The sequence below is a fragment of the Bos mutus genome, chromosome 8, assembly GCF_027580195.1.
Source record: "Bos mutus isolate GX-2022 chromosome 8, NWIPB_WYAK_1.1, whole genome shotgun sequence".
NCBI classification, from domain to species: domain Eukaryota; kingdom Metazoa; phylum Chordata; class Mammalia; order Artiodactyla; family Bovidae; genus Bos; species Bos mutus.
The window spans coordinates 87,169,583-87,187,374 of record NC_091624.1 but is presented as its reverse complement, the minus strand read 5'-3'; the positions used below and the strand labels follow the sequence as shown (position 1 = coordinate 87,187,374).

The 17,792-nt window shown below is 43.6% G+C and overlaps 1 protein-coding gene across 3 annotated transcripts; it reads left to right on the top strand.

Annotated features, from left to right (window-relative positions):
* The first annotated feature begins 3,401 nt into the window (after nt 1–3,401).
* On the top strand, nt 3,402–17,445 carry PLIN2 (perilipin 2). 3 transcript variants are annotated; one of them, XM_005902268.3, is made up of 9 exons: nt 3,402–3,503; nt 4,464–4,518; nt 4,611–4,806; nt 6,486–6,568; nt 7,348–7,633; nt 8,588–8,769; nt 9,910–10,044; nt 11,293–11,583; nt 17,049–17,445. In XM_005902268.3, exons 2-9 carry the CDS (start codon nt 4,489–4,491, stop codon nt 17,187–17,189), a joined length of 1,344 nt encoding a protein of 447 aa, XP_005902330.2. In that variant the 5' UTR covers nt 3,402–3,503; nt 4,464–4,488; the 3' UTR covers nt 17,190–17,445. The 3 variants fall into 3 exon arrangements, with proteins under 3 accessions (XP_005902330.2, XP_005902329.2, XP_070232048.1); XM_005902267.3 differs by lacking the exon at nt 17,049–17,445 and having other exon boundaries at nt 11,293–12,139; XM_070375947.1 differs by lacking the exons at nt 3,402–3,503; nt 17,049–17,445 and adding an exon at nt 3,613–3,682 and having other exon boundaries at nt 11,293–12,139.
* The last annotated feature ends 347 nt before the right edge of the window (nt 17,446–17,792 follow it).

The following is a 17,792-nucleotide window of genomic DNA, read 5'->3' as shown; positions in this document are numbered from 1 at the left end:
AAGGGGACCACAGAGGATGAGATGGTTGGATGGCATCACCAACTCAATGGACATGAGATTAAGTAAACTCCAGGAGTTGGTGATGGACAGGGAGGCCTGGTGTGCTGCAGTCCATGGGGTCACAAAGAGTCGGCAAGACTGAGTGACTGAACTGAACTGAACTGACTGAAGCATTGAAAATGTCAATGGAGGGAGGTGGGGAGGATCAGATCAGTCGCTCAGTTGTGTCCGACTCTTTGCGACCCCATGAATCGCAGCACACCAGGCCTCCCTGTCCATCACCAACTCCCAGAGTTCACTCAGACTCACGTCCATCGAGTCAGTGATGCCATCCAACCATCTCATCCTTTGTCGTCCCCTTCTCCTCTTGCCCCCAATCCCTCCCAGCATCAGAGTCTTTTCCAATGAGTCAACTCTTCACATGAGGTGGCCAAAGTACTGGAGTTTCAGCTTTAGCATCATTCCTTTCAGAGAAATCCCAGGGCTGATCTCCTTCAGAAGATCTCCTTCTGGACTGGTTGGATCTCCTTGCAGTCCAAGGGACTCTCAAGAGTCTTCTCCAACACCACAGTTCAAAAGCACCAATTCTTTGGCGCTCAGCCTTCTTCACAGTCCAACTCTCACATCCATACATGACCACAGGAAAAACCAGAGCCTTGACTAGACAAACCTTTGTTGGCAAAGTAATGGCTCTGCTTTTCAATATGCTATCTAGGTTGGTCATAACTTTTCTTCCAAGGAGTAAGCGTCTTTTAATTTCATGGCTGCAGTCACCATCTGCAGTGATTTTGGAGCCCAGAAAAATGAAGTCTGACACTGTTTCCACTATTTCCCATGAAGTGATGGGACCGGATGCCATGATCTTTGTTTTCTGAATGTTGAGTTTTAAGCCAACTTTTTCACTCTCCACTTTCACTTTCATCAAGAGGCTTTTGAGTTCCTCTTCACTTTCTGCCATAAGGGTGGTATCATCTGCATATCTGAGGTTATTGATATTTCTCCCGGCAATCTTGATTCCAGCTTGTGTTTCTTCCAGTCCAGTGTTTCTCATGATGTACTCTGCATATAAGTTAAATAAACAGGGTGACAATATACAGCCTTGACGTCCTCCTTTTCCTATTTGGAACCAGTCTGTTGTTCCTTGTCCAGTTCTAACTGTTGCTTCCTGACCTGCATACAAATTTCTCAAGAGGCAGGTCAGGTGGCCTGGTATTCCCATCTCTTTCAGAATTTTCCACAGTTTATTGTGATCCACACAGTCCAAGGCTTTGGCATAGTCAATAAAGCAGAAATAGATGTTTTTCTGGAACTCTTGCTTTTTCCATGATCCAGCGGATGTTGGCAATTTGATCTCTGGTTCCTCTGCCTTTTCTAAAACCAGCTTGAACATCAGGAAGTTCATGGTTCACATACTGCTGAAGCCAGCAATATGTGAACCGTGAACTTCCCGGGAGGAGGGGGACATAAAAATTTTGGACTTCCTAACAGTTATTTTATGGTAGTACTATATTTTGTTTTGAATGACCTAGTGTGTGTAGGAGGGGAAAGAAGACACAATATTTAATTTTTCTAGCTGGGGGCCTCTAGATGTCTTCAGTCCTGTACGAGGGATACATTTTTTCCACGGGTTGGTTTGGAACTTTAAATATGCACAGTATCTCTGTACCTGCAACCTCAGTTAAGTAATTAAGGTAAATGCCTTTGAGTGTTTCCCACAGTTGAAACTCTGGAGCTTGACAAACACAGCCTGCCTCCAGGCTCCTGTGTACTCACCAGCTGCCTCCTCTTGCTCTAGATTCCAGAAGCCGAGGCGGAGGACCTGGCCCCAGCCCTCCCTCGAACCTCCCACCTCTTCTTTCTCCTTTATCTTCCTTGGGAAACAGCTGGGAGGCTGAAGCCTCCGGCGATGTCAGATAACCAGCCCACTCACTCCGGGAAAGGTCCAGAGGACCCCCTACCGGGCTTGGGGCAGTTGCGCACTCACATCATGATTCAAGTCCTTCCCTTTTACATAAGAAAGCACCAGGACTCAGACGCTGAAGATTTGTTTCTTTAAAAAAAAAAAAAAAGGCAAAGTACTCCCCCAAACAAAAAACAACAACAAAAACAAAAAAGAGCCCTTATCTCTCAACTTTAAAAAAAAAGCCATTTCGGGGAGTGAGGTTCAAGAGGGAGGGGGCTTGTGTGTACCTATGGCTGATTCTGTGAGAGTTGGACTGTGAAGAAGGCTGAGCGCCGAAGAATTGATGCTTTTGAACTGTGGTGTTGGAGAAGACTCTTGAGAGTCCCTTGGACTGCAAGGAGATCCAAGCAGTCCATTCTAAATTTTAGGAGATCACTCCTGGGTGTTCTTTGGAAGGAATGATGCTAAAGCTGAAACTCCAGTACTTTGGCCACCTCATGTGAAGAGTTGACTCATTGGAAAAGACTCTGATGCTGGAAGGGTTTGGGGGCAGGAGGAGAAGGGGACGACAGAGGGTGAGATGGCTGGATAGCCTCACCGACTTGATGGACATGAGTTTGAATAAACTCCAAGAGTTGGTGATGGACAGGGAGGCCTGGTGTGCTGCGATTCATGGGGTCGCAAGGAGTCGGACAGGACTGGGACAGGACTGAGCGACTGAACTGAACTGCTGGCCGATTCATGTTGATGTAGGGCAGAAACCAGCCCAATATTGTAAAGCAATTATCCTTTAGTTAAAAACAAACAAAAAGCTATTTTGCACAGTAAACTTAGGCAGCTATCAGACCACAGTGATTTGGGTTTTAGTCTTGCTGGAAGAGTATATTCTCAAGGCCTTTTTGGAAATTCCAATTCAACTTTAAATTAGACAGATGTTGAAGAAACTGACTTTAAAGTAAAAAGAGCAACACAATAGCCCTTCAAACTGGTCCTTTATCCTTCAGAATTTCACAAAACTTTGGAAGTTGTTTGCTATAAATAGCAGTCCAAACGCCATTGTTTCCATTTTTAAAGACAATTCTATTCCCAGAACTGGTGGAAATTAACAGGTTAGTTACGGTGAGTCCCTCGCGGCAACTCCTCCGCTGCCTTTTGGTGGCTGAGTCGTTCAGTTGTGTCTCTTTGTGACTCTTTGTGACACCATAGTCTGTAGCCCGCCAGGCTCCTCTGTCCATGGGATTCTCCAGGCAAGAATTCTGGAGTGGGTTGCCATTTCCTTCTCCAGGGCATCTTCCCGACCCAGGGATTGAACCCTCATCTTCTGAATTACACGCAGATTCTTTAATGCTGAGCCACCGGGGCCCCACTTCCTTTTGCGAAACTACAAAGCCAGCGTGGGCACCCGCCACATATTTGCACCGGGATCCCCAGCACTCTTGATCCAGGCAGGGCCGCCCCCTACGCCCGGGCAGAAGGCCGGGGGTCACGTGGCACGGGGGCGGACAGGGGCGGGGCGGGTATATATTCCGGCGCGCCGGTCGGTGAGCTGTGAACGCCTCACAGACTCACCGGATCTTCGCGCTTGGGCGTCTGCTGGCTGGTGGGTGCGCGCCCCTCTGCGGTCCCTGTGGCTCGGCCAACGCGGGCTTCGGGCCGGACGCTCGCGGCCTCGCGGCGGTTTCGGGGCCCCGGCTGCTGGGAAGGGGCGGTGTCTGGGGCCTGCGTTTCCACCCTCGCTTTTGTTCTTGATCGAGGCTTGCTTTTCTGCTCGCTGCCTTGGTGCGTTTGTAGCTCCTTGGTTGGGTTGGGGCTAGCAGTTTCCAATCGACCCCAGAGGACATTAGTTAAAAGGAAACGCGTGAGAAAATCGTCTTAAAGCTGAATTTTGTGGGGTACGCGGACGGGCTATTGATAACTGTTCCGCCTTCGGCGTGGTTCTCATTTCTTGTAAAATTGGGACCCTCGGCCGCAGAGTGGCTCCGAAGGGGTTGGTTCTTGCCTTCCCAGCCCTGCTGCTTACCAGTGAGGCTGTTCTGTGTAGGTGTGGGCCGTTGGGGACACTAAAGTGACATTTTAAAACTCCCTGAAAAGTTTCTCGATCCTCGGAGCACCTCCTTACCCTCTGTGCTTAATGTCCCTTGAACTAGTTTCGGTTCTTTGACAAGAAAAGTTTGACTTCCCCCACCCCCATCCCAAAGTGCTCCATCTTGATCGGCCTGACTGCCCAAGATATCTTCTTCTTGAAATATCTCTCTAGTTTTTACATGGATGTTACCTGGTTAGCATTTTTGTGGATAGATCTTTTTCTTCAAAAGGTGTCTCTAATGTCCCGGTGGGGAAAGCATTGAATTGAACACTTCAAGTTGGTATATTGTACCCATGAGCTCTGAAGCCTTCTTTTAGGACTTGTCTGCCCAGGGGAGACCTCTGAGAGTCAGAGGGTGGGAGCAGTGCAGACTCCACTGACTGTATCTTGAATTTTGCTCACTTGAAACCTGGGGTTGGAGAATTAATCTGGGAATCTTGTCACAGTGTTCTGAAATAAGCTTCTCTTCTGCAGATTTCTTCTTTCTCCAGCAAGAAAGATGGCATCTGTTGCAGTTGAACCACAACTGGTATGATTTATAAATAGACGGATGATTCTTGATTCCTTTCCCCACCAGCCCTGTTTTGTAGACATTAACTCCTCCCTCCCTCTTGGTTGCAGAGTGTGGTGACCAGGGTGGCCAACCTCCCCTTGGTGAGCTCCACGTATGATCTGGTCTCCTCGGCTTACATCAGTACAAAGGATCAGTATCCTTACTTGAAGTCTCTATGTGAGATGGCAGAGAAGGGCATGAAGACCATCACTTCTGTGGCTGTGACCAGCGCGCTGCCAATCATCCAAAAGTTAGAGCCACAAAGTGAGTTTTCATTTTGGCCTCAAAATTTAGTCCCATATAGTCATTGAGAGTGAGCGCAAAGCTGGTTTGAATAATGAAGGCTAGCCTTACGGCCTGAGCTTTCATCAGTCAGGGAATCCTCAGCCTTTCCTGAGACACATAACTGCCTTTTCTGAGAACTGCCAGGTGATGCTCATTGTTATAGAAGGCCTGCTTCAGAGCAATGGCAAATATGATATTAAAAGAAATTCCCCAGAGATGTTTCTCTGTTGGCAAGTGAGATCAAACAGGGAATCAGTGAGTAAACTGAAATAACTGACTTCCTTGGGACTACACAGTATACATGAACTGCTTTAAAAAGAAATCACTATACAAATTGCCCACTTAAAGTGTACCATTCAGTGGCTTTTAGTATATTCACCGTGTTGTTCACGCATCACCGTGATCAATCTTAGAACACTGTCATCTCTCCAGAAAGAAACTTCATACCACTTTCTGTTTGGGATGAGGAAGAAGTCCTGGAAATGAGAGCGGTAATGGTTGCACAATATTATGAATGAACAATATTGTGAGTCCCAGTGAATTGTACACCTAAAAATAGTTAAAATGGTGAAGTTTGTTTTGTATATTTTACCATATTTTTTAAAAAAAGAAACCTTATACTCATTCTCAATCACTCCACCACCCCCGCCCCTTTCCCCAACCTTAGGCAACTACTAATCTATTTTCTCTATAGATTTGCATATCCTGGACATGTAATATAAATGGAATCATAAAACACGTGGTCTTTTGTGACTGGCTAGTTTTCACTTAGCATAATGTTTCCAAATTTCATTCAAATTGTAGCATCATCTCAGTATTTCATTTCTTTTTAATATGGAATAATTTAATATTCTGTTGTGTGGATATATCATTTTCATGTATCAGTTGATGTTCGGGTTGCTTCTAACTTTTGCCTATCATGAGCAATGAATGCTAATGCGAACACTTGTACACAGGTTTTTGTGTGGACATATGTTCTTTCATATATATACTTAGGAGTGGAATTTTCAGTTTCTCAACATTTATTATCTGCTTTGGAATAAGGGATTAAATCATTCTGTCAAATTTTTACATCATGGACTTTTAGGATCATGGGGAGCCTTTTAGTAGCTTTCCAACTCTGCTACTCCCCAAATGTTGGGAGTTGGTGGGGGAGCTTGGACTAAAATCTGGGTCTTGTTAGGGAGATCCAGGGTGCTGTTAGCACAGTTTCCTGGTGATAACCCCAAATATACTGCCACTTACTGAATTAAGTGTAGGTAGAGATTAGACTAGCATGGAAATGCTAATTCTGAGGGTTTTTAGATACCTCATTCCCTGAATGAGGATTCGGGCGAAGCCTGGCTTCTCTTAACCTTAGGGGACAACTGATGAGGAAGAGGCTTCCTGGCCACCTACCTTCTTGGCTTGTCACTGCCTCAGCTTGCTGCTCCCCCACCCCCACCACACACACACATCCTTATTTCCCTGTCAGTAGAAGGAAGCTGCTGGAAACCTGGCAAGGATCTCTTTTCTGAACTTGAGAAACCAGACAAAGCATTGTGTGGTAAACTAAAATAAATATTTTTTGCTGTTTTTCCACAGTAAGAATAAAGGTTCAAGTTATGTGTTCACTCTTACCAGACTGTTAACATTTTCACCACTTGTGATTCTTCTAGTTGCTGTTGCCAATACCTATGCCTGTAAGGGGCTAGACAGGATTGAGGAGAAGCTGCCTATTCTGAATCAGCCAACAAACCAGGTGAGCTTGGGACAAGAGTGCTGAGGCTTGCCACCTCACATTTTTTAAGTTTTATCTGTTTAATACAGATTGTTGCAGGCCACAAACAGGCAGTACTTATTTGTTCCAACCTTGAGTAATGACCACTCTCGTACTTCCTGAACTGTTGTTAGGTTGTCTTAAGAAGCAGAGATGAGCTATCCACCTTTGGGCCAGACTTTAGTCTAATCTCTGTTAAATTTGTGGCTTCATCTCTGCAGGTGAAATTGCTTCCTTAAATCACTGAGTCCTGTGTGGTATTGGATAAATGCAGAGGTGGTGAATAGAAGCTTTTCTTACTTGGTATCTGAGAGCACAGCCAGTAGAATGGAGAACTGGTACTTCTGTGTGTCGGCCTGGGGTAGTGTGCCTGGTACCTCTGTCTCTGCTTACAGGCATGTATGAGGGGCTCAGTAGAAGCATCTCAGTGGAAAATGCCATTTTTCTCTAGAGTTCCACTTGTGCCTCACTACAGGTTCATCTAGTTTAAAACAAAGAAAAAACCTCGACAAGTTTTTTATCCAGTTCCCGCTTTTGGTCTCCCGACAACCTTTGAGTGGTGGCAGGTAGGGCATTTATACCTGTTAAGGGAATTGAGGCTCATCCACTCTCAGTTACTTGTCCAAGACCCACAACTAGAAAGTAAAAGGGCCAGATTCATCCTTTAACTCTTCAGCTGTGCTGCCTTAGTGAAGACCTTTCTATAGGTATCTGTGCCCATGTTTCTCACCAGCCAGATGGCCTGCTTTTTTTCCCCATAGGTTGTGGCCAATGCCAAAGGGGCTATGACTGGGGCAAAAGATGCTGTGACGACTACTGTGACCGGGGCCAAGGATTCTGTGGCCAGCACAATCACGGGGGTGGTGGACAGGACCAAGGGAGCTGTGACTGGTAGTGTGGAGAAGACCAAGTCCGTGGTCAGTGGCAGCATTAACACAGTCCTACGAAGTCGGGTGATGCAGCTGATGAGCAGTGGAGTAGAAAATGCACTCACCAAATCAGAGCTGCTGGTAGACCAGTACCTCCCTCTTACCAAGGATGAACTAGGTAACTGGATTTTTGCCTTGAAATAATGTGTTGTTTCTTTCCTTTTTTGCCACGCCATGCTGCTTATGGGATTTCAGTTCCCTGACCAAGAATTGAACCCGGGCCATGGCAGTGTAAGTCCAGAACCCTGACTACTAGGCCACCAAGGAGCTTCTTCCAGTTTTTATATCTTAAAGCAATTTTTCTAAATAGCTTCATTGAGATATACTTTATATACCAAAAAAATTCAACCTGTTTTCCTCCTACATGTTTGGTTGCATGAGCCTCACCACAATCCAGTTGTAGAATATTTTTATCACCCCCAAAGGTAAAAGTTCTGTCACCCCCAAAGAGTAAAGCTCATGATCTTTCATGCCTGTTGACAGTCAGTCTCCATTCCCCCATCCCACACCCGCTGTCCGCATGTGTGGGTTCTCAGTTACTCAGTTGTGTCCAATGCTTTGTGACCCCATGGGCTGTAGCCCATTAGGCTCCTTTGTCGATGGGATTCTCCAGGCAAGAATACTGGAGTGGGTTGCCCTTCCCTTCTCCAGGGGATCTTCCCAACCCAGGGATCAAACCCGGGTCTCTTGCATTGCAGGCGGATTCTTTTGTACATAGTAATTTTTGAAACTTCCAGAGAAATTAACCTAAGGAAATACTTTCTACAAATGAATTGCCCTTTGTGGGCTACTATATGGGATTATTAAATATTCAGTGCTTACTGTGTGCCAGGGAAGACACTCTGGTGGGAAGAGACCTGTGTCAATGACGTGTCACAGTGATGTGTTCTGGGTTGCTAAGCCCAATAGCAGATAGGAGCCATCTTGGGCAAAGGGGTGCATAATTACCAGATGGGTGGGTGGAATCAACAAAGACAAGATCCAAGTTAAGAGTTTAAGCCTTGTTACTTAGAGCACTTAGAGCTGTGATCCCTAAGGCTTCCTTTTTTCCCCCCCTTTTTTATAACTTCAGAAAAAGAAGCCAAAAAAGTGGAAGGATTCGATATGGTTCAGAAGCCGAGTTACTATGTTAGACTGGGATCTCTGTCCACCAAGCTGCGCTCACGGGCCTACCAGCAGGCCCTTTGTAGGGTTGAAGAAGCTAAGCGAAAAGGCCAGGAGACCATTTCTCAGCTCCATTCCGCCTTCAACCTGGTGAGTACAACTTCATTCAAAGGTAGCGGAAGTGAGTTCATTTATCTCCAGGGTTAGGATAAACGTAATCATAAAATCCAAGAATTTTAATCTTACATTATGAACAATCCAGTAGAAAAATGGGCCAAGAGCACATAGAAAACTCACAGAAAAGGAAGTATATAATTAGCTGAATACATGAAGCGGTGTTAATCTTACGCTGAGTGGTCAGATTACTGATTTCCTTTCCTGTCTGGTGGCGTTTGCAAAGCTAGATTCTGTGGGTGATGGTGTAGAGGAGAGGTATACTTGTGTTTTTTTACTTCTGGAGGATTTAAGGGAAAGAGGAAAGTTAGAGACACACCTGTGCCTGGAGCAGCTTTTCTCCTAGAAATGTATATTCATTCAGAGTTGCAAAAGAGTATAAATAATGCACATTAACTAATAGACTGATTACATTGACACATCACAAAAGACTACTGAGTAGCCTTGAAGGATTGCCAAGTTACAGAACAGTATGCATTGTTCAGCCATTAGAAACCAGTTTACTCTTGGAAGGGGAAGTAGGTGGCTGGCAACAGGGAAGAGGAAGTTTAAGTTCCTTTCTCTTTCATAATTGTATATTACACACATGTTAAATTTCAGTTGCCGTACCTGTGTTAAACCGGAGGGAAATTGGAGATTGTGGTTTAATAAATAAGAGGCAGTTAAGTCCTATGGCTGCTTGGCTGACTTATACATATTGATAACAAGTAACAATGCTCTTGGGCTTCTCTGGTGGCTCAGATGGAAAAAAATCTGTTTGTAATGCAGGAGACCCAGGTTCAATCCCTGGTTTGGGAGTATCCCCCAGAGTAGGGAATGGCAACCCACTCTAGTATTCTTGCCTGAAGAATCCCATGGACAGAGGAACCTAGCAGGCTACAGTCCACCGGGTCCAAATAATCCGACATGATTGAGCAACTTAGACAGGGCAGAACAGAACAGTGCTATCTCTGATACGCTATCAGAGATAGCCACAATGCTATCAGAGATATCTCCTTAAATACCAAGAACTTCTGTAAGTATTGATGATGGCTGGTTTACATCATAGACCTGAGAACAGGCTAATATGAATATCTATTAATAGTTGGTTCTTTGTCTTCTTCCAACATGTTCTAGATTGAACTTGCCAGGAAGAATGTGCATAATGCCAACCAGAAAATTCAGGATGCTCAGGATAAGCTCTATCTGTCCTGGCTGGAGTGGAAGAGAAGCATCGGCTACGATGATACAGATGAATCCCACTGTGCTGAGGTGAGACATGTGGGACAGGGTCATCCACTACAGAGTGTGTCGAAATTCTTACCAGGCACCTCAGCGTTCTTATTATTCTTCTTAGAATATTCTTCTCTAGCAAAAGTTGAACAATACAGGATACACACGTTGCTTGTTATGTGATAGAAGCAAAACTGTGCAGTAACTTTAACAACTTACAGATAGGTATATTGCCCCAATCAGGACACAACTACCTGAGAAACAGGCATTTCCCTCATAAAAGGTACAAGCTAAGTGAATACAGGTATCTTTACTGCATAGTGGGTTTTTTGATAGTATAAATAGAGTTGCTATGAGAATGCTTTGTAGGAAGGGTACTGACTCAACCTTGGAGTGAGGATGGGTGAATCAGATGGTTTGCTGGAAGAGATGAGTGGTCAGTTGAGACCTAAGGGGTGAATAAACTAGGTGAAAGGGCATTAAAGGGGTGAATGTTCCAGACAGAAGAAATACCATATTGTAGTCCTAGAAAGTGGTTCTTTATCTTCCAAAAGCTAATACACACTTGCCCTTGAAAGTAACATTAATCATTTGTTTACATCATATCTCACTTGAAGAAAGAACATTCCAGTTGTCCTACTAATGTGGAGGGTATTTTCCTTCTGTCTGGTCTCCCCTGTTACGTTTCTTCTGCTTAAGACCATGAACTTCGAAGCCTCAGGCAGTAGTTCAAATCCCAACTCAGCCATTTTCCAGCTGTTATCTGGGGCATAGCTTATGTTCTACCTGTGGTGTACCTAGTCACTCAGTCGTGTCCAACTCTGCGACCCCATGGACTGTAGCCCACCAGGCTCCTCTGTCCATGGGCATTCTCCAGGCAAGAATACTGGAGTTGCCATGCCCTCCTCCAGAGGATCTTTCCAACCCAGGGATTGAACCCAGGTCTCCTGCATTGCTGGCGGATTCTTTACCGTCTGAACCACAAGGGAAGCCCAAGAATACTAGAGTGGGTAGCCTATCCCTTCTCCAGGGGATCTTCCCCACCCAGGAACTGAACCAGAGTCTCCTGCATTGCAGGCAGATTCTTTACCAGAGCTACCTGGGAAGCTCTATGTTCTGCCTATGAAATGTGAAAGAATACTGCCACGCTCAGGGATGTTGTGAGAATTTTAAAAAGCTAAAGAATCCACATGTGTGGTGGACATATCCCAGCTGAATGTATGTGAACTAAGTCACACATACCACTGTTGAATCCACTGCTCATTCTTAAACTTGTCTTACTTTCAGCACATTGAGTCACGTACTCTTGCTATTGCCCGGAACCTGACTCAGCAGCTCCAGACCACGTGCCACACCCTCCTGTCCAACATCCAGGGGTTACCACAGAACATTCAAGATCGGGCCAACCACTTGGGGGTGATGGCTGGTGACATCTACTCTGTGTTTCGCAATGCTGCCTCCTTTAAAGAACTGTCTGATGGCCTCCTCGCTTCCAGCAAGGGGCAGCTGCAGAAAATGAAGGAGTCTTTAGATGATGTGATGGATTATCTTGTTAACAACACACCCCTCAACTGGCTGGTAGGTCCCTTTTATCCCCAGGTGACCGAGTCTGAGAGTGCTCAGGCCCCAGGTACAACCAGGAGGCCTGGCAGGTGGAGTAGAAAACACCCTAAACCCGTCCCTGTCAGCAATGCAGAGGGCAGCCAGCCAGATGACAGCTCCTCTTGAGCTGACACCTGCTAGACAGGTCTGAAGTAGGCAGGCAGCTAATGAGGCAAAAAAGTCTCCACTTCAGTCATTTCCAACTGGCATAAGAGCTATAAAGTTTCTGCATTAGTGCATAAGTTCTGTTACTTACCTGGCTGGAAAAAAAAGAATAATAGAGTGGTCAGAGCCTGTCCAGAACTCGCACATGTTTCAGGGTGTTTATGGCCTCATGCTTTTGCTACTTACTGTTGCTGTCTGTCTGTACTGAATAAAAACACCTTCATGTAGGCTGTTGTATGAATTGGGGTCTGCTCTGAGCAGGCCTCAACTCTGGTTTGTCTCACAATGCATGCTTGTGTACCCTGTGTTTTTTATCTTTTCATAAAGAAGTGCCTCCTTTGAATTCAATAAAATTCACTGCAGAATAGATCGGTTTTATGCTGTGTGTTACATGTGCTTTTTGTGTGGCTTTCTTGGAACTGCTTCGCCTCCTTGACAGGGTTTTTAATACATATGAATTCAAATGGCCTGGGGGCAGGGGCCAGTTGGTATAAACATTGGAAAACTGATGTTAAAAATGGAATGTTTGATAACAAAAGCTAATGTTCCTTTAAGAATGGTATTAGGGGGTGGTGGTGGTTCCTTTCATTTAATGACTGTTTACTGGACCCCTGAAAGCATGTTTTTAAACCAGTAGAAGGAGGTACATAAGTACATAAGTACTTGACTGCTTTGCTGAAAAGAAATCAGCCGAGAGGAAGCACATGAGTGACTGTTTGCATCAGTCTCATGTAAAAGTAGCGTCATTTCTTGCTAAGGGGCCATCTCACATGTATGGAATGAGATTGTTCAGTGTCCAGTCCTAGCTGGACTTAATGTACCATGTTGTCACTTTGGTAGAAAGGCACTAACCTTGGTGGGTGAGGTACCTTTAGAAGACCACATGAAGATAATTAGAAAAAGGAAGACTTTGAACCCCCTGTAGAAAGGAGTTCCTATTACCTCCTGCCTAGGGTGTTCAGGCTTCTAATCCCCTTAGTGTGGGTTGATTATGTAGGAAATATAGACCTCCTCATAACAAAGCTGCAGTATGCCAAACCTTTTCAAAAAAAGCCAATCTTAGAACTTGTGAAATAGAGCTAAATACTGAAGGCCTGCCCTGCCCTTCAGTAGAACTGAAGTCTAAGTCAAAATTTGTCTCCTTTTTTTACCCTGCTTCACCCTTGTCTCCCCATGAAGACAAGGAAGCAGCATACAGCTTTACATGCACTTACGTGAATGAGCTATCAAATCTTACTAAGTTAGAGAACTAATTTTTTTCCCCTGAGGTAACTCCAGGAGTCAGTAAACGTGAGCTCAGTTGGAAGGACTCCCTGAGATACTTGAAGTGAAGGAGCTTCTGGTTTCTGGAAAAGTGGACTGTCATGATTGATGGGCTTCCAGGGTGGAGCCTATCCATGCTCTCACCTTCCTGTCCCTAGTGAGTGGCTTTTCTAGAGACTCTTCCTCTTAAAATTTTTTTTTCTTTTTTAGTCCAAATTGTACAGGACCCTGCTATCATTTGCCTGGGAACTTCAAGGGTGGTATTTTATGGCTCATTGTGATTGGTCGGAAAGTTCATATATTGGAAAGTTCATATACTACAGCTGTACACAGGCTTCCTTATACTGAACTATACTTTCTGGTTCCCCCCTTTGTAAGAGTAATAGCACCTACTGAATTGCCTATGAAAAGGAGACAGATCTCAAAGCTGTTCTAAGTGAGCAAGACAGAATATAAAGCAGACTTCTCTTAGCTCCTGGAAGAACACCACTGACTTTGCTTTTACCACGAGCACACTGTCATGGTTTTGTCTGTCTGACTTTGTGTCTCAAGTTTGTGCCTACATGCGTGTCATTTTGTTGTCTACATGTCTCAAAATGCATGGTGTCCTTGCTTTATTGTTAGATAAACTAGCAGTTTTAGTTTAACAGACTTTCCCCCAAGGAGGACAATTATTTTGAGGGGAAAAAAACTGTCTAAGCCTAGATGGTAAAGAAAAACCCGAATGAACGTTTTGGCCAACCCAGTATCTTCTCCCATTCAACAGGTTGCTTTTTAATTTTGTTGAAAGTTTCCTTCACTATGCAAAAGCTTTTTAGTTTGATTTGGTCCCATTTGTTTACTTTTGCTTTTGTTGTCATTGCCTAAGGAGACAGATCAAAGAAAGTAATACTAAGACTGATGTCAAGGAAACACAGGCGTGTGTGTTAGTCACGCAGTCATGTCTGACTCCTTGTGACCCACGGAGGCTCCTCCATCCATGGAATTCTCCAGACAAGAATACTGGAGTGGGTTGCCATTTCCTTCTTCAGGGGACCTTCCCTACCCAGGGGTCAAACCTGGGTCTCCTGCATTGCAGGCAGACTCTTTACATCTGAGCCACAATTATTTTCTATTTTAAAATCAGTCTGTTTTCCTGACTCTGTGTCATGTTTATGAGCACTGCATGTACATACACGTTTACCGGCAAGTAAAACTCCTCCAGATGCTGTTTTTATTTCTGTAGTAGCCCCACCTACAGTGCCACCTTCTGGAAAATTATCTTAGTAAATATAGAAATCAAGGAGGTTTATAAGTGAGTGGTGCCCTCTTATGGTTGTATGGTGAACAACCTGCAAAAATGATGTAACTCCCTGGAACCCTGGCACAGGCACTTGGTTTTCTTGAATGTCTTTGCAGGGAGGGACTGTTATTATCTCATTTGTTTTATAGTAAGCATATTATTCTGAGTTTGGCCTCTGAATGCCAGATGGGCAAGAGTCTCCTCATACTCCTTCCAAACTATAGTTTTTTATGTCGGTGAAAAGAAATTTATTTTTTAAGTCTGCAAAGTGATTTCTCTTGTGCCACATTTCTGAAAACCCTATGAAGGTGGTCAAGCACAATCACTACATTCTTTTTTTTTAATTAAAAAAAAAATGGGGGGCGCTCCATGTGTCATGTGGGATCTTAGTTCCCTGACCAGGAATCAAACCTGAGCCCCCTGCATTGGAAGCACAGTGTCTTGGCCACTGGACCACCAGGGCAGTCCCAACCACCACATTTTCAATTAAACTCACCAAATAAACTTGATAGATTATGGCTACCTCTTTACTGCCCCACCCTTTTCTTTCCCAAGCCCACCAAATAGGTTTTGGTGATGGTCAAAAATAATGAAAATTAGATACTCTGACTCATTCTAGATATATGGACGGTGAATTATTCATATGGTTCTCCCAAAACATCTCATGGACTAGAGCCCCTGTTCTTGGTGGTGGTGGAGGCTTTTTTCCTAACCCACAAGTGTGAAATCTCCAATCTTCTGCAAAGAACTCTACCTTAGGCCAGTAGTTCCTGATCTGTAGGTGACTTTGGAGGTTTATGTGTGTGACAGGGTGGTATTTAAGAAACTAAAGAGAATTAAAGCTATTCTTTATTGAGTACCTTTTACAAGCTAGGCCCATACAATCTTTACTTACTCCTCACTTGGCAACACAATCAATTAGGAATTTTCCTCACTTGACTGGTGAGAAAACTGAGGTTGAAAAGAGACAAGTGGCAGAGTAGGGATTTAGTCCAATGTGTTACTGATGTCAAAGTGCTTGTTTTTTCTATTCTAGCAATCTAGCCTCTGATAGGAGAAAACTGCTTGCTTAGGACTCAAAAAATCCCTCTCTATTTTCTTGTGTTGTAGCTTCCTGTTCTATTCTACATTTATTAAAACTACTGATAGTGGAAATTAAAATATACATTTAATAGGAATAGATTGGAAGAGAGAGGTGAGCAAGGTACATCTTTTAACCTAAAAAGAATAAAATTGCAATTGTTGACTTGCCTGGCTGCTGCCCTGCATCAATTTATCAGTGTTGTCATCGGTGTATCAGTGTTGTTGGCTTTTGTGGGTGTCAGGTTGGGTATAATCTTTGCGAAGTGAAAATTCATGAAGATCTGGAGTGTAGTTTGATCTCCCCAGACAGCCTCAGGAATAAATAGTGGAAGTCTTTATACCTCAGTCTGGACTGTCCTCTGAGCACCTGGGTTTTTAGGGAAAAGTGCAGTAGGGGCCACAGTCAGGCAGGTAAGAGACCCAATAAAAAAAAAGATTCTCTCTTCATGTATTTTTAAAAACTATTTTAAAAAATATTGTGGCAAAATATACATAACATAGGCCTTCCCAGGTGGTGCTAGTGGTAAAGAACCTGCCCGCCAATACACAAGACATAAGAGACTTGAGTTCAATTGCTGGGTCCGGAAGATCCCCTGGAAGAGGGCACAACAACCCACTCCAGTATTCTTGCCTGCAGAATTCCATGGACAGAGGACCCTGGTGGGCTAAAGGGTCTATTGGGTTGCACAGAGTCAGACACAACTGAAGTGACTTAGCACACATGCATACGTACCATCAAGTTAGATGGTCATCTTAGTTATTCTAAAGTATACAGTTCATTGGTATTGAGTACATTTGCAGTGTTCTGCAGCCATCACCACTACCCATTTCTAGAGCTATATCATTATCCCAAGCATAAAGGTTGTACCTATTAGGTGCTAACTCCTCATTCTCCCTTCCATCTGTTTTTTGGTGGTTGTTGTTGTTAGTTATTTTGTCTCCATTAGGTAATCAGCTAGTTTTTTTTCTTCTGCTATCAAGATTTAGCCTTTAGTAACTTATTATACACCCACTCCAGTGTTCTTGCCTGGAGAATCCCAGGGACAGGGGAGCCTGGTGGGCTGCCGTCTATGGGGTCGGACACGACTGAAGTGACTTAGCAGCAGCAGCAGCAGCAACTTATTATACCTTTTCTGCTTCTAGTCATCTGTTAGTTAAGAAATACTACTTTGCTTATCATAATTGTATGTAAAGTAAGAGTTAATCAAACTTCTTATCCCTAAAAGGCTTCTCTAGACAAGAGCTAGGGCTTTGTGATGGCTGTTTCAACTATTCAAAACCTTTTGCTTCTTCAGTTCCTAGACATTTTCCAAACTGTTTATAGTATTGGAAATCAGAACATGGAAAAGTGGAGTATTATTGTTCTTAAGAGAATAATAGATGAATAAACAGAAATGCTTCATAGCTTGTAATTTCAAAAGCTTTCATTTCATATGTTCTACCACTAGTTGGTTGCCTCTTAAAGAGACGTTTCTTAGTTATAATATGAATGAATTGTGGGGATAAGACTATAAACATCTTCAAGAAAGCATAGCCACCGAGAAAGTAAAAGTTCATGTATTAATTTGTGTTTCTAAGAGCTCAGCTGGAATTGACCGCTCATTTCTTTAGTGTTTGGTTTAATATCCAAGATTTTTTTTTTTTACAGGCACTTGATTTCAGTATCACAGACTTCACATCTGAGACTGATGAAATTCCAGATATTATAGCTTTGGAAGAGGAGGATGGACCAAATCATTCTCATGCTAATGGCCCTGAGCCTTCTCAGGGCAAAATGTTGAATAACTAACAAGAAAAATCTCCATTTGCTGAATACGCAGTTTGTGTCACATTAAACTTCATGTTTGCTTGTGTTCATTCCTGTGGCTTTAGGGATTAATTGTTAGGGGTTAATCTCTTTTTTTGACTACTTGGTCTTAATTGTAATGAAACCCTGATTGACCCAATCTTTTGTAACAGATTCTAGTTCTGCATTATATATTATTTTATATAATTCTTCAAAGTTTAATCATAAAAATGCCTATAATAAAAAATGGGCTCTTGAATCAGTGTTGTTTTTTTTTTTCCAAACTGATATATTGAGCTGTTTTCTTTTCCTTCTCGGATTCATTCCTGTTGCATCTGGTAACAGCATCTTTATGTCTTTTGGTAGGGGGAGAAGGGGTTGTCTCAGTGTGTCTGTTAGTCAAGGATTTTTTTGTTTCCCCCTGGCCTGGGGGTAGGCATATGACTAAAAACAGGTCAAATGAGAGGAAGCATATCATGATGGGTAAAGGCTCAGACTCTGGGTTCTAATCTTGGCCCTGTCACTTATTAGCTATATGACCTTAAACTTAGTTTTTCTGTACCTCAAGTTCCTCATCTATAAGGATAATAGTAAGGATAATTGTAG

Bases quoted from the DNA above. Each gene is read 5' to 3' on its own strand.
- PLIN2 (XM_005902267.3), top strand. From the start codon at position 4,489: ATGGCATCTGTTGCAGTTGAACCACAACTG. The intron at 4,807-6,485 runs GTGAGTTTTCAT...TGATTCTTCTAG, and splicing joins CCAAAAGTTAGAGCCACAAA to TTGCTGTTGCCAATACCTAT. The intron at 8,770-9,909 runs GTGAGTACAACT...AACATGTTCTAG, and splicing joins TCCATTCCGCCTTCAACCTG to ATTGAACTTGCCAGGAAGAA.